Source organism: Mus pahari, chromosome 7, assembly GCF_900095145.1.
Source record: "Mus pahari chromosome 7, PAHARI_EIJ_v1.1, whole genome shotgun sequence".
NCBI classification, from domain to species: domain Eukaryota; kingdom Metazoa; phylum Chordata; class Mammalia; order Rodentia; family Muridae; genus Mus; species Mus pahari.
In genome coordinates, this window is record NC_034596.1 from 32,646,385 (window position 1) to 32,668,717 (window position 22,333).

The 22,333-nt window shown below is 39.6% G+C and overlaps 1 protein-coding gene across 13 annotated transcripts in view; it reads right to left on the reverse strand.

Moving 5' to 3' along the window:
- Hdac9 (histone deacetylase 9) overlaps positions 1–22,333 on the reverse strand; it is an 822,768-nt gene that overhangs the window by 169,830 nt on the left and 630,605 nt on the right. For all 13 annotated transcript variants that reach the window (XM_021201632.2, XM_029540516.1, XM_029540526.1 and 10 more), the window contains one exon: positions 8,706–8,813. In XM_021201632.2, the coding sequence (XP_021057291.2) occupies positions 8,706–8,813 (108 nt within the window). The remainder of the gene's footprint in view (positions 1–8,705; positions 8,814–22,333) is intronic.

Consider the following 22,333-nt stretch of genomic DNA (forward strand, 5'->3'; position numbering starts at 1 on the left):
AGAGAGAGAGAGAGAGAGAGAGAGAGAGAGAGAGAGAGAGAGAGAGAGAGAGAGGAGATGAGGTAGAGATCTAGAATACAATAGTGGGGAAGTTTTGAAGTAAAATTACAGTAAATAATACACCAAGTTAATACTAAACAATGGAAGAAAAGTTCACTCTGACATATGAACATTATATAGGTATTGAAGGCAAAGAGATTTAGAGAGATTTAGTCAAGTAATTATTAAACATAATAAATTTCTAAAGGGATATAACAATGTTATATGAAAAAACAAGTTTCAAAATATACAAAGTAAATATTAACTATTAGAATAAACACACAGGCCTGTCATGATATTTGGATCCTTAAACCTGATACTTTTAAGTGGCCACCATAGAATCCTGAAAGGATCATATAATACCATATGGGACAGTGAAACAAGCAACTTAATACCTCATGTTAGCTAAATACAGTGTCTCATACCCGGGATTCCTCTACTCAGAAAAGTGAGGAAGAAGAATTTCTAGTTTGAGGTCAGCCTCAAACACAGTGAGCTCCTGTCTCCCCAAAGACACTTCCCAAACCAAAACAAATAAGATCTTGTTAATTTTTAATTCCAGCACATAGAAAGATGAGGAAAGTGGGTAGTTATAAGTTTGAGGGCAACTGGATCTACCTAGGGAGATCCAGCTTAACCTGAAATACAGTAAGAAATATTGTTCCAAAACCCAAATAAAATCAACCAAACAAACCAAAAAAAAGAGTATGTAGACACATAAGTATACAAAACATAGATTAAATGCTTAAATATAAAAACCTTATCTTTTAAAGTAAAATAAAAGAAAATATTTTGGTGGGTTCATGGTTTGAAAGTAGACGTTAAACCAGAGAGTAAAATAGGAAAACACAAATAAACTAAACTCAAAAAAAAAAACAAAAAAAAATCCAGAAATTGTCATTTTAGAATATCTAATTTTCAATAATAAGATATGTCACCAGAAGAAGAAAGTTATTACATGCAAGTATGATAAAATGTGTGACATTTTTAAATTTCACTAAAATTGAACTGGAATTATAAAATGTAAAGAAAAGTAAAGGAGTATCAAAATGAGCCCATATTTATAATCTAATTTGTAATTCTGGTATACTTATTTTTATTTTGGTAATTTGGGGGGATTCAAGCCTAATGTTTTTTCATTATATTCTTAGAAACTCCCTTTAGTAATTTTTTAAAATAAGACTTCTTCCTAGCATGAAATTCTCTTAGCTTTTGTATTGCTTTAGCCTTAATTAATTAATAAAGTTTCTAACTCCCAACCTCCCTCCATCCCTTCCTTGTCTCTTCCTCCCCCTCTCTCCCTCTCCCTTCCTCCTTCCCTCTCCCTCTCTCTCCCTCCCTTCTTCCCTCTCCCTCCCTCTCCCACACCCTCTCCCTCTTCCTCTCCCCTTCCCCCCTTCCCTTCCTTCCCTCTCCCCTTCTCTCTAAGTCTTTTTATTTAGCCCAGCTGGCTCTGAATGCAGAACCCAGGATGCCTCTTCTCTCTTCCTCAGCATGACTGACTGGTACCAACATGCCTTCATTTTCTGAAACACTATTTTAGTGAGATAGACTTTAGCTAGTGACCTTTTTCTCACTATAAGTCACCACTGCTTCTGGTCTTCATAGCTTGTCATGCGATGTCAGCCATTAAGTGAATCAAGGCTCCTGAGCATGAATGAGTTAATTTCTCCTATAATTTTCAAGTTTATCTTTGGCTCTCAACAGTTCCATTATGATATATCTAGATGCAGATTTCTATGACATTATACTACTTGCTGTTCGCTGAGTTTTTCTGAGTATGTTGATTAACTCCTAAAATCAAATTTGGGGAATTCTTGGCCACCATTCTTAAGTCTTTCTGAAATGTTCTCTCGTCCATTCTTAGAAGTCCTATCTTGTGTAGATTGGTAGATTTGATAATATATTATTCTGCTGTTTTGAAATTCTACATATCTTCATTTCTATTTTTGAGAATAGACACTTCCAATTTTGCTATATTCAAGTTTACGTTTCTCTGTCTACCTGTTTATATTTTATATTAAGCTTTCTTGGCATTTTTAAATTTTACATTAATATATTTTTAACCTCATAATCCCTGTTTGGTCTTGGGTTTATTTAATGTATTTTAATTAATATTTTTTGTAGGAAATTATCTACTTCACTAATCTTTTAAAATGACGTTTTGTTCATTTTTAAAAACATATTTAAAGTATGTTTGTTTACTAAGTCTGAGAGCTGAGCTACCTTTGGTACACACATTACTGAGTCTTTTATTACCTGAAAATTTATTGTTCTTTGCCTCTCTACTTGTTGCTGTTATTTGTTGTTGTTGTTGTTATTGTTGTTGTTGTTGTTGTAAGGTAGACTTTTGGGAGCTTGGTTGGACTTTTGGGAGTTCTAGCAGGGGATTGCAGTTACCTGTATATCCTTGACCAAAGATGGTTCTCTCTTCAGTAATGATCATGCAGCTTCAGGAGTGACAGGCAGTAGGGGGTGAGGGACAAGGGAAATGGATGGGACACAGGCACATGGAGAGGTGAGGGAAGGAAAGACCACTGGACTAGCCAACCCTGGTGCTGGTGATCAGTGGGTGACACATATTGCAGCCAGCTCTTTTCGAAAGGGGACAGGAGAAGCAGTAGATCTAGGAGAAAGGGAAGGAGGGGCACTGGAAAGAGTGGAGGGAGAAAAGGCTGAATTGAGATGTATTGTATGAGAGAAGGAAGAATAAACGAAAGGACAAAAAGAAAAGTGAACTTTTAAAACAGGTGTGATGGAGTCTCTGAACATTAGAGCCCTACCTCTCTCTGGTGGGGTGTGTATGTGTGTGTGTGTTATTTTAGTTGATAGCTGTTTTGTTTGGTAGTTTTCTGAACTACTTTTATAAAGTCTGTTTTCTATGCTGTATGCAGCACTGACTTTGGCTTTGTTAGCTGAGTGGTCACTTAATGCCTTAGTCTTTGTGATGGTGACTATGTGTATGTAAGTGTGTTAGTGTATCTATTTGGTGACCATGTGTATGTAAGTGTGTTAGTGTATCCATTTGGTGACCATGTGTATGTCAGTGTGTTAGTGTATCTATTTGGTGACCATGTGTATATCAGTGTGTTAGTGTATCTATTTGGTGACCATGTGTATGTAAGTGTGTTAGTGTATCTATTTGGTGATCATGTGTATGTAAGTGTGTTAGTGTATCTATTTGGGCAGCTAACCTTGCCCTCCACTTCTTGTTTGAGCAGACTCTCAAAATCAGCTTGAATTGAGAGTTTAGGGCCTCTGTAGAACTTTTCTGAGCTTGACCACATCCCTGGGTATACACATTGCCAGGTCTTGTCATTCTTGTAACCTGCTAGACTGTCAGGAATCTATTGCCTATTATTTACCATACAGCTATGCATCCGCTCACTTGAAGGTTCTGGATTGCCTTTTAGTTTTCCAATAAATGCTTTCGAGAGAAAGGGCTTTAATACTGTGTGATTCCTGAGTGATTTCAAACAAGGATAGCCTTTTAATCTTATAGAGAAGGACCAGACACAACAAATTAAAGGCGTCTCCCTGGCAATCAGGTTCTAATGGAACGCCATCCTCATTACAGCTGGAGAGCCTGCCAAATTCCTGGCCTTCTCTGAGAATGAGCATTGCTATGTGTTAGAGCTGTACTAGTCCTGGGAAGGCAAGATGGAGGTGGCGTGACTTAAGAGACCACAAACCTCACTGATCCCATTAGGATTCAGCGAGTGTGCTTTTAACACAGGTTTCTTGAGTTGATGTAAGCCTTTTTGATAATCTGTGGAGTTTTGAATATATTCATCCTGATACATTTTACCAATTTTCTTATTGCCATGATGTAAGCAAGAATTTACAGGCTACAAAGTTGTATTTTTGCTGTCGTTATTTTAGCAAAATTGCTTTGGAATTCCACTTGGCGCTACCTACAAAAATTTACTATGCGGCTAAACTAGTAACTGGACATTCTTGTAATGCATAGTTCAAAAAGAAAGCATGTTCAAGTGTCCATGCAGTATCGCTCAAAGAACAAATGTTGGCTATAACCAAAACAGCACACAGAAGAATAAACTGAATATTTTAACGTAAGGAATGCGTTATTACTCTAAAAGTAAGTGAGTCACAGGTACATATCCATATGCACACAGCTTCACAGCATGATTTGAAAATAAGGAGAATGAGAGCAGAATACACAAATACAATTCTACTTTTTATAAAGCCTAAAATGTTTTAAACTATCAAAAGGTAAATGAGTAATGTTTTTTAAAGCAGAAGATGGCTATGCGTGGTTCAGAAAGACAGGAATGCTCTATCTGTGAGCAGGTGCTAACTTGGTCATGATTCTCCCTATGTCCTGAGGCAAATGAAGGAATCAGAGAGGGCTTGCCATTTTATTGCCTTTTGAATTTAGATGGATTTATTTGTTTTTTAAAGAGATTATTTTTACGTTAGGTGTGTGAATGTTTTACCTGTATATCACGAATATATTTCTACCTGCATCATATGCATCTTTGATTTCCGCAGAGGTCCAAAGAGGGTGTCAGAACTCCTGGCTGTGAGCTGCCACTTTGGGATTGGGAACCAAACCCAGACCCCCTGCAAGAGAAGTTGTTGGCCTTAACCACCGAACTGGGTCATCTTGTTTTTCATGTGTATCAAATAATTATAGCAACAAAAGAAGAGGACTAAGCCACTTACTTGCACTACAGGAAGGCCCTAATGCAGTGTCTGGAAGGAAATAGAAGGTTCTGAAGTTTAGACTTTACTATGTGCAGGATCTGAAAGGACTGGTTGATGTCTTTAAGGCAGGTATCCTGCCAGGGGTATGTACTTCAAGGGGACCCTAAGTATAGGGCACACCACAAGCAAACTGACTTTAGTATTTACTCAAAGAATGTTAACATAGTGACATGACATGGCCATATGTACTCTCATGAGAGAGATTGTTAGATGGTCAGACAGTTTAGCATTTATTGTCCTTTCTGAATAAGTGGTGGAGGCTACTCAAGCATGTGCAACATTTTCAAAGTCGCATCAAAATAAACCCCTACAGGAATTCTTGAAATAAACTTACTAGGCGTTTATTAAATGAGCTTAGCAAGTATTAACTTTTAGAGATATTTCTTCATTCCATGTTTATTTTGTCTAACACTCTATAAATTCATTTTAAGATACCACTTGTTCATAGCTAGATCATTCCTGTCTTTCTGAACCATGCATAGCCATCTACTCCATTTTAAAAAAAATTACTCACTTACTTTTTGATAGTTTAAAGCATTTTAGTCTTAACAAAAAATAGAATTTTATTTATGTATTCTTCCAGTATACCCAAAATTCCAACATTTTCAGAATGTGTGTGTCCCGTGCTACTGAAAACTAATTTGGGAATCTGTAGGTCTGAGAAAGTGTGTGTGTGTGTGTGTGTGTGTGTGTGTGTGTGTGTGNGNGNGNGAGAGAGAGAGAGAGAGAGAGAGAGAGAGAGAGAGAGAGAGAGAGAGGATGTGTCATGCTAAAATCCCAGAAAGCTTGAAGTTTTCCATAATTTTCTTTCCACTCTGCTGAGCATTTCCATTTTGTACTGACTATACCAGTTTACCGCTATCGTTTGCAGCATGTGCTATATTTAAATGCTAATCTGAAGCCCTTCACCTTTGCTGGATTCCCTCTTGGAATTCTTCTGGCTTATTAGTCTCCCCAGGGAGAAAGGACAGAGCAGCTCAGAAGTGAGTGGAATAGTCCATGTCAAATGAAGAAGGTTCAAGGTTTGACCCAGGAAACGTCTTTGTTGTTTTTCTTTTCTCTGTGTGTTCTGGAATAATGCTATATCTCTTACAGTCCCTATAGTCTCCCTCCAGCTCATCTCTCAGTTTATCACTTATCTAAGGCCCACCAGTCTGGCAAATAGCTCTTAATTATTTTTATATTTTCTAAGATAAATATGTACTATCATAAAATAAGTAACATTATGCTATGCCAGTTGTACTTCATTAGAGTTTATATTTTCTAGGAAAATAGGTAAAACATGTGAGAACCGAATGCAGACAGAAAATGACCAAAAAAAGTGGATTTTAAATTATTTTCCCTTTGTTATTCATTGCCATAGTATTACTTAACAGTGTGCTAGAATGAGCATTCCCATCTCTTCCTTGGATCAGAATACAGTAAACCCACAGGCCATGAACACAATGCCCTTACATTGCAGGCCCACTAGGCTGGACACTGGCACCTGTGACAGGTAAGTAGAGGCAACTTCTGGTTGACTAGTGGTTCACAAATGTGACTCTAGCTTAATTTTTTGAATTCTTAACAGTGTCTATAAGTCATTTTGTTTTCTACTTTTCCAGTGTGATTTCCCTGTTCCCAAATCAGCAATTATCAGGGGTTCACTCATGCTTGTTAACATGTTCCTGTATTTTATTTTATTTTATTTTATTTTATTTTATTTTATTTTATTTTATTTTATCTTTTTCTCTTTCTCTCTTCCCTTTCTTTCTTCCTTCCTTCCTTCCTTCCTTTCTTTCTTTCTTTCTTTCTCTCCCTCCCCCTTTCTCTCTCTCTCTTTCTTTCCTTTGTTCTTGAAATCAGAAAGATAAATTAACTCCACAACTGGTAATGTTCACCAAAGCAAGGTGAACTTGGATTTGAAATATGTACTTATGTTGTATGCTGAAGCTACATAGTTGAGACTCAAACCTGATTTTCTCATCTGCAAATAGCTCAATTTCATCACCGTGAACAATTTGCAACCTCTTCAGACCTGCTTGGTAGCAGGTCAGGAAACAAAGCCCAGAGAAGCTATGAAAATCTGCAAAAGGTACGGGAACGAGATGAGGAGCCTGGGCCGACAGAGCCTTTTTCAATATCTTTTATACTTTCTTCTAAAAGCATGCCTACTGTCTGTTTAACAAGGAGGAGAAGGGCATCTGTAGGAATTCTTGCTCTTAACATAAATAAAACCATGTTAGTACAGCTGGTGGTCAATATGTCCGTAGTACAGTGTGCTGATGCTTTGTTTATAACTGGCCATTTGAAGTGATTGCCCGCTAAAAATAGAATTATTTGTTTCATTTTCATCACTCACAAATTTGTGTATTCAGCCCCATCTAGGTTTTCTTGACTGAATGAATTCTAATTAAGAAGGCTTCTAAATTACCAATTAAAATTTCTCACTCTGAAAGCAATTAGGAATTGTCAATGCTAATGTAATAAAAAATCTCTTGATATCAAATGTGGGTATGGCAACAACACATTTACAAATTGTAATATGAAGCCAGGCTATTGATATCCACTTGAATCCTTTAGAAAATAAGATTCTTAATTATTCTTTAAATATGTCAACTTCTCATAATACATGACATCCCTGAAATAAGAGTAATTATCCCCAAGTCATTACAGGACACAGCAAAGCCTGCCCCGAAAGCTGAATCTTTCTGACCTTTTCATTTATCTTTTGCAAAGATAAAGTCTAAAAATTAACTGCTACATTCATTAATGGCCCCATTAATCCCTTAGATGAGCAGTTAATGTCCAGAGGCTAAATCTTGTCAAATGTACACAGACATGTCTTTTAAAACAACAACCCCCACCCCCCACAATCTACCTCATCCAAAGCTCATTTCTATAAATTCTGACCCCTGGGAAAGATGACACCACAGTTTATGATGTTGCCCTACATTTTAAATCACAAGATTCAAGCATAGGTTGAATAAAAAATTCATTTAGCATGAAGAAAAATAATCCTTTTTAGATTTTACCTTAGATTTACAAAACACAAGGTGCCTATGTTGCTGGTCATAATAGATTACCCTCAAGCCTTAGAGTTGCTAAAAATACCAGATCAATCACCATACGAGATCACGTTATGAAGTGTGTGAACTAGTGCATTAAAAACTGTGTTAGCACCAACAAAGTTTATTGGGGTAGCTACATTCAAGACACACATGGCAGACCTTTAAATAGCACTGTTAAAATACCAAATAAAATGTCAATGTCTGTCAGGTCTCTGGCTTTTATAAATTGTTTAGACTGGAAACGTTAGGGTATGGACATTGTTCTTTTCATAGGATGTAGAAAAGAAGAGACCATAAAAGAAAAGAACAATAAAGCATAGCTCATTTTTGAAGTTCTTTCATGGAAAAACATACTCTGGATCATTACTCCCCTAATCAAAACGGTTTCCTTCTTCCTCTCAGTCCTTCCGTTGTCGTCTGGTATTTGACTTTTTCCCCCTCCTCTCTCTGGGTGGTATTCTCAGCTTATACACACTACTCAGTAACCAGAGTTTTTAAGTCACTTCAAAAGAGACCGTATGGATTGCATGACAAATTTTACGCACGCACGCACGCACGTACGCACACATAGAGAACATGGTAGTTTAAACATGGATCACGGTTTTGCTTACCATGTCTATGGTCTTACAAATACACCAGTATGATCTGAATACAGAACATTCTGGAGAGAAGGAAGGCTCTTCAAGCAGGACGGTCACCAACTATTTACAGAGGAGTTCTGCTCACACCTCGATGGTCATCTCCTTGGCCTCCTCCCTCTGTCTTCTTCCCCGTATTACGCGCCCCCCCCCGCCCCCCACCCCCCACCCCAGCCATTTCCCAAACAACAACATCTCTGTTTCAGCAACTTCTCTAGACTTCCCACACTTAATGCAACCCAGACCTCACCTTCAGCTCTCCCGAGGCCACTTTGGAAGCCAGCTCAATGACACAGCCAACAGCCATGCGTGCAGCACCGGACGAGTGCAGCTCATTCCAAATGGTGTCACTGTCCACCTGAGCAAACAGGCGGCGGGGTCCAAAAAGGAGAGAAAAGGAAAAGAGAAGAGAAGGGTGAGAAGGAGGGTGGGGGGAGGGGATGAGAAAGAAAAAGCAAATCTGTGAGGAAGGGCTGCCAGGGTAACAGCCTATGTAAAAAAACATTAGTCTTCCGTCCTGGCCAGCTGAAAAGGCCTTCTGGACACGGCTTTGCTTATACTTTTTCTCTGCGCTGAGTTCTCCAATGGAAACACATTCCTGCCATGCCTCACTGCCATTCCCTGTTTAGATTTCTCATTACAAATAGCATTACATAGGCCAGATCTGGCTTAGGGACAGGCCTGCTAGAAACCAGGCACTGGCAGTAGGTAAAGCAAAAACCAAGAGCACTTAGTTATACATAAAAATCGGATTTGCAAGTGCTGCGGGGAGAGAACACTGCTCCGACTGCAGGTTTATCGGGAGCCAAAGACAAGGTTTAGACAGGTACCAGTAGCTGGCCACGGGTAGGAAGTAGCAACCACAGCTGAGCCCCAAGCATGGAAGGGCTGTGTAGATCTCTCACTTAAGACGTTAGCTAGAGTGAACTGGGCTTTGGTTCCCGATGGAGAGGTTTAGTTCTTCCCAGGATGGGCACTGTTTAGAGCCTAGTTTCAGCGCAAACTGAATTTCCTAAAATGCACAGTTGCTTCTGTCTTTGAGTACCATCATGGAAGCACATCCTTGCACTCTTGAATTGTCAATGGTTCTTTCCCCCCCCATACACAATAAGAACATACATATTGAGAATATTAAATGTGCAGTCATAGTGGTTTTAACTGTAGTATATGTTGCTTATTTTATGTATAAAGCATTTTAAAACATTGAAAAATCAGCACCAAATGATGGGCATCTCTGATCTCAGAGTGTGTGAGTCACAGGAAGTATTTAAGAATTGAGATTAACTGTTTATGAACATAAATATCAAGCCTTTGTAAGTGGGCCAAAGAGAGGATATCCTGTATAAAACCAAGCTTTTACTTCAAAAACTTGAGAATAATTCAAAGGGCTAGTCACATGAAAAATGGAAATAAATAAAAATTAAGGCATATTTACAAAGCACTAATAGGTTTCCTGAGTAATATCATTTATCTATTCTTTTCTCCTGTGCTCACTATTGACTTAAGTCATGGCAAGTTATCAACAATACAACCAAAACCACAATCATATGGTTGTCCAGGAGTATTGGACACAGAGTTATCCAGTAGATGCTTGAGGTTCTGGCCTCTTTCCGAATAGCTGTGTCTCCAAGCTGTCAAGGAATAAAACAAACAAACAAACAAACAAACAAACAAACCAATAAAACAAAAAACCATGAGAACTATATAAACACACAAACAAATATGCACACAGGAAGCAAGGTCATCTAAACAGGATAGTTGTGCAGTCAGAATCTTTTAAAGCCAATCTGTTAGGGGAGACACCCTGGTCTTTTTTATTAAATGTGGGTTACACTAGTTAATCTCTGTACCCCAGATTTCTTATCCATGAAAATATTTTAGGCATCTTCTGATAGCTCAGAGGTGAAGAGCACATAAGATCCTTTCAGAGGATCTGAGTTTGGTTCCTGGTAACCACACAGCATGCATTCACACAAACACACACACAAAGCTGTTGTAGGATGCTTTGGAAGGACACTGCGTGGTCTAAAAGCATTCAGCTGAGTTTGGAATCAACCTTTTAGTTACAGCAGCCACACCTACTCAAAAGCCAAGACCCTATTGAATGAATGAATGCACTCATTGACCCTCTTAAAGAAAAGCACCATCTCTTACTGATATAAGCAGGTATTTGAGATTCATGAGCTTATGGTCTCAGCACTGTATGTTGAAAATAAATCTTGGGATTGGCTTTATGTTTAAGAGTTTATAACCAGCTTTTATTTATATCACTACATACCCTCAGGTGTCATAGTAAAGACTAGATGAGTGAGATTTTTTTTTTAAATTGAGGAGTTAAACAAAGACATCCCACTATATTTAAAAGGGACAATATGGTGACTGGAATATCACATAGATTCTAAGCACCTTATTTGTTAAATTTGGTATATATTCAAACTACTCATTTCTATATATTCTTAAGGCAGTTGGACATTCCTCCTAAAACATTAAAAAATCCACTGGTTAGAAATATTAGCTGTTCTATCAACTGAGAACAATGTTGAATTACACACAAGACTGAAAGGACTTTGTTTAACACAGATAACTTCTGCCTGTTCTCACCTATTCTGCTTGCTGGAATATTTTGTATTGATGATAAGTATGATGTATCTGTGCCATTAGTGTTAGTGCATAAAACAGTAGTGATGCCTATTTAGTTAAAAGCTGTCTTATACCTAAAATGAGTTATAATTTGGGTGTATTTTTGTAGTACATTGTTGTTCTAAAAGCATGATCAATGGATTCTTGAGATTTATTACTCACATTCAAGTTTTGCTTATCTCCAAACACATTCATTTTTGTGAATCTATGGAATTCCTCACTCATTCATTTACTTATACTTAAGTAGATAGTACATTTATATAAGAACTACTTGAACCTATGTTTTATGCATAGTTTATAATTAAGTGGTAAAAATGAGCAAGCTTCACAGATGTAGTCAGATCACTGACCTCTAGATAGATGAGGAAGTTTCCTTTACTCAGTGATTCAGTTGTAACAACAAGTCAAAGGCTGGGTAATTTACATAGCACAAGTAGATTTACCAATTTACAAGTAGATTTTGCTGACAGATAGCTTTACGGGATATTCTGTTGCTAAAAAGTTTACTTATATTGAGAGAGGAACCCATTTTTTTCTAGTTTCACTTAGTGTTAATAACTTTCTAAATGCTTATTAATCATTATTGTGCATTTCGCATTCAATATGAATTTTGAAGGAGTTTGAGGGATATCAAGGCTCTGTCCCAAAAGTTTGTTAAGTATGAACACACGCCATGACATTATGTTCCAAATACTATTTCACGATCAAATTCATGACCCAACATGTCTCACATGTATTTCCATATCTTATAAGATCTCCCACAGAATAATTAGAGGCATTGCTTGTGAATATCTCCACCACTCATGACTCTAGCATAAATACACATACCCATTTCCTGTCTTTCACGATAGTAGAAAGTATTTATTCTCCCTTTTTCTCATACTGAATGGAGAAACTGCCAACACTTTTGTCCTTTATCAATGCTAATACCAGGAGCATCACTTCCACATGGGCACTGCGATCTCAGCTACTACAGGCTTTCTTGACAAGATGGTTGAGTTCACCAACCGATGATGTATAAGAGATATCCAGGGCTATAATGGATGTGAAAAGAGCAAGAAGCTTTGAGATGGACACATGTGCAGGGCTAGGATCTGAAGCAAATGCAACGTAGTAATGACAGAAGCAGAAGTTAGAGAGCCTAGCCCTGTGCAGTCTCTCTAGCTTGTGGAAGTTGAAACACCATGACAGAGTTTGCAGTGAATGAAAGGATGTAATAGAAAGTAAAGCAAGAGAGGAGAGAAAGTGAGGCAGAGCAGGGAGATACTCTGGTGGACACATTGCCTACTTAGCACCATCTCAATGGATTATTAACACATTCAAGAGAGATCCTTAAAAAACAGAATCACTCTATCTCAAAAGATTATTTTTCTTTCCATGCATTTGAACTTCTTTATCCATCCACCAACTCATTTACAGAATGTTTGTGTATGTATATATGTGTATGTGTGTAGTGTATGCACGTATTAGGGGGTTACTAGTGTGGAATTGAAAAGGGAGATTTGGATTAATATGTAGAAAATATAAAGATACAGACATTCAGAAAAGCATTGGTGCCGATGCTTATTAACACCAATAAGCATATAAATTAAAATTTTATGGTACAGGAAGATTTTTTTCCTAATTCTGTCATATGTGAAAAATTATGTTTGTTTCTTCCATATTATCTATGTTAATGGGTTCTGCTCCCTGCTTCCCTAATTGATTAATTCAATTAATTGATAGTGCAAGAATGGACTTTTGCCACCTGTGACTCTCTGACACCTACCTCATGTCTTGGGTTGTGTATGGGAAATTATGAGAGGAAGAAAGACTTAAAAGCTCTCTTTCTCGTCCGGAGAGATGAGACACAAGCAGGCCCGAGGGTACAATGGAGACTGAGAAGCAGGGAGCAGCATGGGGACAACTGAGACTGGCAAATGTTCCAGGTAAATTCACAAGGTGGTTATAGAGAAAAAGATTCTGCATTCACACTTGAACATTTGCAGGGATACCTATACTGAACTTTAGGTACTAGTTGATATGACGTTTATAGAGCAAGGTCAGAAGGCAACCAAGGGTCACACTGATGCATTTCTAAGGTGTGCTCCTGCAGTGGGAATGGAAGTTCCAATGCCCAGGATCAACCGAGGCAGGACTGTGACAAAGCCTACTGAGTGGACTAACTACAACTTGCCCCAAATGGAGTTATAATGGCGACTCAGGAGAGCCTAATAGGAGGCGAGGTAAAGATGCCGAGGCCCAGGAGCTCTGCCAAACTTCCAGATTGCAGAGAAATCAGAAATCAAGTATCAGTCACTAGAAAGTTCAGCTTCAGATTCACAAAACCGGACATAATCAGGTTGCCGGGGAAACCTGAGTGTTCAGAGGACAGTGTGAGGAGTCAAAGACCCCTTCAGGTCTCCAACCTTCTTCAGGCATCCAAGTGTCACCTCTAGAGAAAACAAAACTCCAAGAGACTGAGCTATTACTTCAATAGGCTTAAGTGGATCATAAGTGGGTCTTAAAAATAAGGAGTTGTTATCTGAAAGAAGGGGTTAAAAGTGGAAGGGATTGGTGTAATATTACTTGGGAAGATCAAGTGTAACTGGGAATAAAAAGAAGTGTCCACTTCGCACTGTTATGAGGGTATAAACAACGCCCTGTCTTGTTTTCCTTTTCAGTTTTGTTTATTTATTTTGAGGCATGGTCTTTCTAACAGTGTCACAATCCACCTGCTTCAGCCTCCTAAGTGCAGGGTTTGAAGGCGTTTACTCTAATTGCTAGATTTAGCTGTGTGATCTTATTATTAACAGTGTTAGTTCTGCATCATTGTGTATTGATGTACATGCTCAGTAAGTGCTCTAATACTGAGCTACACCTCAACCTCTACATAATTCTCAACGGCAGAAAATTACTTGGCTGCATCCCAGGGGAATATGTCTACCCAGGTTCTGAACAGAGCCTCTAAAGGCCATTCTATACGTGCAGATGAGTGCGGTCTTACTGTGCATTGGTGCTAACAGAACTATACTCAGAAACCACCCTCCCAGATCCTCTGAAGTATTTATCAAGCTTTCTTTTATATGTCATTTTAGTAAATGGTGTATTTTCACCTTTGACATACTTCCTTGGGTCAGATGTAATGTCAAGGTGTGGTCCAAAATAAACTCTTTCTTCCTTAAACTGCTTTTGGCAGGGCATTTTATTTCAGCGATAGGAAAATCAAACAAACAAAAAAGAAAAACACACAAAGATATTTGCTGAGAAAGGGTAGAACTCTGATTTTGGGTGAGAGCCCTTTGACCTTCAACTGAGAACAAGATTTCATTATCTGCTGGGGAGGCACAGTTTCTGTCCTGGAGATGCAATTGTAAGGAAGAGAGAAAGAGGATTGGAAGGACAACTACAGCTTAGTAGGTCAGAAGAATAATGTCCTTTGTGTTGTGGTGGCTGAAATACTTAAAGTAAACATTATAATGGGCAAAATATTTACTCTTTATAAAAACAGAGGATGATGGAGAGAAAGCTGGTGTCAGTTTTTAAGTGCTCCCTGAAGAGCAGGAGAGACCACCCTTTCTACATCTCTATGGGCCTCAAAGCTAAGGGCACCTGGAAGGACAGAATCTCACCCTCTCATTAGGAGTGATAAGGCAATAAAGAAAAAGGCAAAGAACAATAGATGGATGGAAAGTCCTGCATTCAACCCACTGTGCACGGTTCATGTCCGTCAGTATCCAAGGCTTTTAAAATAAATAGGAGAATGCCATCTATAAGGAATTCTAATAGCAGAAGTAAAAGCCAGTAAAGAACTAAACAATTACTTTAAGAAACACCCACAAGCCAGGCATGGTGGTCCTCACCTTAAATCTCTGCCTTTGAGAAGTGAAGACAGGAAGATTGGCATGAGTTCAAGGCTGCCAAGTAAAACTGAATCTCAAAAATGGGGTGCCAGTGGGAGCTCAGCAGTTAAGAGCACTGGCTGTTCTTCCAGAGGACCTGGATTCAGTTCCCAGCACCCACATGGCAGCTCACAACTGCTTGTAACTCTAGTGTCACAGGGCTTCTAATGTCCTCTTCTACACTCTATGCAGCAGCGTACCAGGCATGTGCATTTAAAGGCAAAATATCTGTATATATTATATATCATATATCATCGTATATTATATCATATATATATATAATAACAAAGAAGTGATCCTCAAAAATATAAAAAAGAAATAAAAAAATGCATGCATACAAACACACACACACACACACACACACACACGCACACACAAACAAACCCAGGCACTTCCCAATACTACCCATATCTGAAAGAGTAACATGTCCCACTCTCTGCCTGTCAGTTAAGAAAAGATATGATTAGAGGCTAAAGAGCTACAGTAAAGTTGCCTATGGAGCCTGGAGAGTTGACAGAGCTCATTCATTCAGTCAACGCAGAACAGCATCAAGCAAATACAGAATGGGAATCTGTATGGGTTGTTTATATTTTCAGCAGTATTTTTACATTCCCCACCTCTGAAGTTCTGTGGTTCCTGTTATTTGAAAGTAGAGATGGCACTAGACATGGTGGTGGTTTTCAGCAAACAGGTATTGAGAACTTATTATGGTCTTTCTACCTATTTTAGCTTGTAAGTTTTCCAGCCATCACTGATGCAAGAACTATTATTAAGCAGATTCATAAAGTACATAGAGGTGATGCTAACTAGGCAAACTGCAGTGAGGACTCAGGACACTGGATTGCTTAACTATATTGATCATTATGATGACAAAAAATAAGATATGGCTTATTAAAGAAGATTCTAATCATATTTGCAGAATCTAAAAAATTCCTTAACTGAACACAGTCTGTAATATCCATGTATTTTGTGTTTAAAATAATTTAACTTTACACTTTCATGATTACTAAATTTTTTTTTAAATCAAATGTTTTTGGCCATTTGAATCTGGCATATTTGGGTTTCCTATATTACTTGTTTACTTGACTTATTTATCTTTGTCAACATATAGCTGGGATTCCCAGCAAAGGTGATTTTATTTCTCCAGGCCATTTGTTGATCTCTTGTGACATGCTTTTATTATTATGTCTGAGGGACATTTCTGTTACTGGATTCTGACGGGAAGAAGGTAAAGAGGATGTGCAATATCCAAATAGCCACAGGGCAGTTCTGTGAAAACTAATGTTTGTGAACTACCCAAGGCCCTTGAAATAATTAGGAAAGTATTGTTTTGAAGAATTCTAATTGTATATGTGTACATGAAAGTAATCTCCAAGGAGTCACTAAAGATCAGGGGAGAGAAAGCCCCAGCTAGTCATCTTCCATCGTCCAATGAAACATCAGTGCCAGGATGTGGGTAACATCAGCTCAAACTGTTGGCCAAGAGGGCCCCATGAACAACCCAGCTATTGCCAGCTATTGCTCTCTACAAACTGATGGCAAAGCTTTATCTCTAAAGAAAATTCCTACATAACTCATCAAATACAGAGTTGTCAAGCTGATTCCTACCTAGAGCCTTCACCTCTACTTATCAGCATTCATGGTACTGGAAGGGACTCTGTACACTACCAGAGGTAAACAGTAAATAGCAACCCAGCTACAAACCTTTAAAATCTAAACCAGTGACCTGCTTCAAAGATACCCTGGTGCAGTTTTGTGGGAGTAACCAACCAATGTGTGATTTGACTTAAGGTTTACTCCATGAGATAGAAAATCAGACCCAACACTGGACCACTTGACTGGGCAGAAGCCTGAGTCTAGATAGGTCAGAGACCAAGGGGAAAACAGATACTACTCTTCTGCTAACGAAATGACTCCTAAGAGCACTCTGCTATTCTTTTAGATCAGTGCCTTCTTCACCTATCATCAGAGAAGCTTCCTCCTGTACTGAGACCACAGCTAGACAATGTGCAGAAACCTTGGAACACTCAGCCCTAAAAGGGATGTTGTCATCTTTCACTGCAGGGCTCAAGGAACTCTAAGGAAGACGAGGCAGAATAAGAGCCAGAGGGAATGGTGGACACTAAGGAATCACAGCTTTCTAGACACAACAGGCCTGGTGTACATATGACCTCACAGAGACTGTGTCAGATTGCATGGGGCTTGCATGAGTATTCACCAGAGCTGAAGGGGAAACAGATGCACACTCTAGCCCGAATTCTTACCCTAACCCAGAAGTTAAATTGACATCCATTTGCAAAGGAGTCTTACTGGGTATACAAATCATACTCAGAAAGGCCCATGCCCCACAGGAGTTGGCCAACACAAAATGAATCCAGTGGTAGTTGTGGAGTTTCCATGTCTCATGTCTCATAATGCATAGTTTTGTCTTGTCTTGTCTTGTCTTGTCTTGTCTTGTCCTGTCCTGTCTTGTCTTGTCTTTTTCTAACCTTACAGGTTTCTTGCTTATATATTATAGTTTCGGATTTTGTAGGGTATTTTTTTATTGAAGGGTATTTCTGTGAGCAAGTGTAGCATCTCTGCATCTGTATGTGTTTCTTGTGCTTTTTACTTGGCTCTTTTCTTCCTCCCTGTTTGTTTTGTCCTATTTTGATTTATTTGTTTGTTGCTTGATTGTTTTCTAAAAAGAGAGATAAGCAAAAGTATAAATTCAGGTGTGTGGGGAAGTGGGAGGATCTGGGAGGAATTAGAATAGGGGAAACTATAATCAGAATATACTGTATGGGAAAAAAACTATCTTTAATTTAAAAAAAATAGAGTTCTATTGGAAGAAAAGTAATAGAGAGCTATAATGACAACTTAGTGGCTAAGAACACTTTTGACAAGCCTATGATATGAATTTGACCACCAGAACTCCCATGGTGGAAGGAGGGAACCAACTGCAATGGCAGATTGTCCCCTGATATCCACATGCCTGCCATGCCTGTGTGTCCACACCCTCCCCCACACAGCACACACAAATAAAGAACTACATATAATAAACAAATTTAAAGAATCGCCAGCTCCAAAGTGTCAGTGCTGCTGAGCAAGAGGAATCCTTCCCTGGCACACAGAGACATATGAACAGGGGTGCTGTCTCCCCCAAAGTGGAAGCTAGAAACTCAAGGTTATCTTCTTCCTCTAGTAAAAGTGGTCACTTCAACAGTATGTGCTTTATACACAGGCTCCTTCCATGATTATGGCATCCTCACTTTTTTAGTTAGCTCCACTCTTACCTCACAAAATGCAATGCTGACAGCAGTTCCACCCATTCAGTAATCAGCTGTGGGGAATTGCAGGCTGGTCTCCAGTTGAGCTGAGTTCTGAACTCTGGGAATGGTGATAATTCACCTTCATGACATGGTAGGCATTCCCTTATGCTCCTGGAACTCTGGCTCCTGCCTACGTTACCACCCCCCACAATCCCCACAAGAGAAGCATGGCTAGAAGTCACATAGGCAATGGCCCAAGCTTCTCACCTTCAAGCTAAACTGCTCCCCAGTTACCTAGCAACAGTGAAGACTATAAAAAGGGCTGTTCAGCCCCCACCTTGCTCTCTTACTCTCTTATGCTCTTACTTGTCTTTTTCTTACCCCTCACTCTCACCCTCTCTCCCCTCTCTTTGTCCTCCCTCTTTCCCCTCTCTTTGTCTTCTCTCCTCTCTTCTTTCTCTTTGTCCTCTCCTCTCCTCTCTCCTTCTTACTCTCTTTCTCTCTAGCCTTCTCTCTCTCTCTCTCCCTTCTCTCTTTCTCCCTGCATTAATATAATAAAGCTACTAAACCATAGAGAGTCTCTGCTCATCAAGATCTGCTGCATGCACTCTCGCAGGTGTTGGGAACCTCTTTTCCCTCATCCCTCACTCCTATAACCCTGGTGGCTTTGGCAAGGTAGCTCCAGGGTTCCCAGGAAGGGCTTCCCCTTGGCCACCCCTTGAAGAGTGGGATAGAGGAATGCCCACCCAGGAATGAGTGGAAAGAGTATGGCAGCTCTCCCATGCCTGACTGACCAGAGAATAGGTGGAACTCTGGCAGATTGTGGGCTTCCCCCCTTCTTCGGAGCCCCTTTAGTTCCCAACAATCAGCTGTGGGCTATGTCTCTTATGCCTCCCATTTGACCCCCTTTTAGCCTCCTCTCTTCAGGTAGGGATGCCAAACACATAGTACTAATTCCATCTATTCCTGACAATTGCTCTTGTCATTTCCCCTTCATCTTTCAGCAGGGAGCCCGGATTTTAATCACCAACTCCATCCATCCCTTCCATTCTAGGAAACTTCTTGTCTAAAGAAAGAGCATTATATCCATACAAGCAGCTTCAGCACCCACGACCTGTCTGAGGACCAGTTGCCTGGCATGTGGCCTGCAACCCCTCTTCCTGTCTCTTCTTCTCAGGTAGAGACTTTTGGCTGCCCATGCCGTATCTCACTAGTACTCATTGCCTGAGGAAAAATCCTAAGCACTTCTCTTTCTCCAGTCTCCTATAGAAGGTCAACCTCTGGGCTTAAACATCACATTTAGCCTTGGCTGAAGTTAGGCTACTGATACCACATTAGAAACCAGCACTGAATTGTCCAACGTTTGAACCCAAGCTGGATACCTCCGGTCTATTACCTGACAAGTCGTGGTAATCTTTAAGAGAGCTTCAGACATCTACTCAAAGGAGAAACAAGACTTACAAGCCATAAACACTACCAATAACATAGCTCCAGAATGTCTAGAACAATGCTCTGTCCTATCCAAAGCGACAAGTCCTCCTACAGTCATGATTCCTGAGAAAAGCTACTTAAATGGCATACACAACCAATAATTTCAACATAAGAATGACAAACACGGGCAAGGACTTTAAAGATGTAATGAATAAGTGCTGAAAGTGACAACTGTGAACATATAAATAGTTGAATGATATAATAAAAACAATGCAAGATAAGAAAACGGAATCTATGCAAGGATAGACGATCTGAAATAAAAGTCAAAGATGAAATAATACCTCCGGTGAAAAATTTAGGAATTCCATAAAATTCAGAGAAAAGCTTTAAAAATAGATAAAGTGGAAGAGAGAGTGTGTTATGATGNTCAGCCAGAGGATCTGGAGCAATCAAGTCCACCCCACTACGCACACACACAAATCCATGCTCTCTTCGAGCATGCGGGAACTCTGATAAACTATAAGAAGACAAAACTTTCAAGCAATAAATATAGGAGAAGAAGGGGAAGAAAAGTGGGAGAAGGAGAAAGAGGAGGGGGAGGGGAGGAAAAGAGAGGAGGGGATGGAGAGGAGGAGGAGGAGGAGGAGGAGGAGGAGGAGGAGGAGGAGGAGGAGGAGGAGAAGGAGAAGGAGGAGGCTCAAATTGAATGCAAAAACTAAACTAAAAACTATTTATAAGACCCATGGTTCCAGCCACATATGTAGCAGAGGAGGACCTTGTCTGGCATCAATGGGAGATGAGGAACTTGGTCCTGTGAAGGCATGATTCCCCAGTGTAGGGGAATGTGGGACTGGGTAGGTGGGTGGGTGGGGCACACCCTCATAAAGGCAGGAGGAGGGGGATGGAATAGGGGGTTTCTGGGGGGGGGTGGTTCGGGAAAAGGAATAACATATGAAATGTAAATAAATAAAATATCCAAAAGAAATGGAACAACAACAAAACATAAGAGCACCCCCAGTCCCCCAATCTAATAAAAGAGACACTTAATCAAGGGTCAGGAAACATACAGAATAAAAAAAAAAAAAAAAAAAAAAAGACCAGAAATAAAACTTCTGAAGTTGGGTAATAGTCAAATCACTGAATCCCTAGAACCAAGAAAGGGCATTGAAAGCCGTGAAAGAAACAAGTCACGTGAATGGAAAAGCCTTCCTAATAACAGCTGCTTTCTCTTTTCTTCTTCTCTCATTAAAATCTTTTTTATTGATTCTATATGAATTTCACATTGTGTACCTCAATCCTTAGAATCTGCCCTCTAGCCTTGTAACCTCCCCACAAAAGAAAATAAGAAAACAAAGATGACAACAACAACAACGACAAAACAAAGAATCAAAAGCATCCTGTGGAAGCTGCAGAGTGTCACACGGCATACGCTTCTGTGCACACATCTTTACTTGTGAATGTTCATTGCCACGAGTAGTGGTGTGGATTGAGGCCTCTGGCTACTGCTACACTCTCAGTACTTGATTTTTACCAGAATTCTTGGATATTCTATTGTTGCCTTGTGTCATGGAGACCCTGCAGCCATTCCACATTCCAGCAGTTCAGAGATGATATAGATGTTGCGGTGGGTCAACTCAAAGCCCTGACTCTGTGCATGGATGGTAGGTGAGTTGGGAGCCCATCAGCTCTACCACACCCACACCATCAGAGTGAGCTCTCCAGCACCATTCTAGCTAGGTTACCCAATGCTACAACCAGCATGGGGCAAGATCATCTCTCCTGATCTCATACCTCTGAGGCTAGCTACCAACACTCACCACACCAAAGCCTGCTCAGTGATGCCCAGTCAAGGTGCAGGGACCTATACTCCCAGGTGCTGAAGCCAGGGAGGGGTGGGGCCAGTTCTGCAGAACCTTTGGACATCATGTCCAAGGCAGGCAGCCCAGACAAGGGACTACACATACTCTTTAGTGATAATATGAGTCATAGACAGGGACACAGAGCCATGCTACTGCATGCCTGTGGACACAGAGGACCCTGGAACACTTAATCTGCTAAACAGGTTAAACAAAACCAAGAAGATACAAGAAAGAACCAAACAATTCCAGAACATTGAATCAAAATAAGTATAATAGAATATCACAAGGCAATAAAATAACAAACAATGTACACTGCTCAATAATAAATCTTAATATTAATGGTCGGGACTCTTCAATAAAGAGAAACGGATTAATGAACAGGATTGGAAAACTGGATCCAACGGTCTATGACCTTATGAAATCTGATCAATGATAAGCATAGCCATTTATTCTAAAAGGATGGAAAGGAATATTTCAACCAAATGGACATCCTTTAGAACTCTCTCTGTAACTGGCATTCCAATACCAATGAGATTAGCAGAGAGATCTCTCTATTCACTGGTAGAGATAGAGTGCCTGGAAAATTTTGGCTTAAGTCCAGTGTGTGTTCTCAGTTTATATTCTGAAAGCACAAGGTGGAGATAACAAACAAGTGAGTGACATTTCCAGAAGCATATGTTGTTGGGTAGCTTGGGGGCTTTTGCTTTTCAAACACACGTTACAGTTGGCAGGTGCAAGCTTTTATGGTAAGGTTGCTAAGGGCAAGATCCTATTGTAGTTCAGCTGTTTCTCTAGGTCATTCTGTTCTAGGTAGCA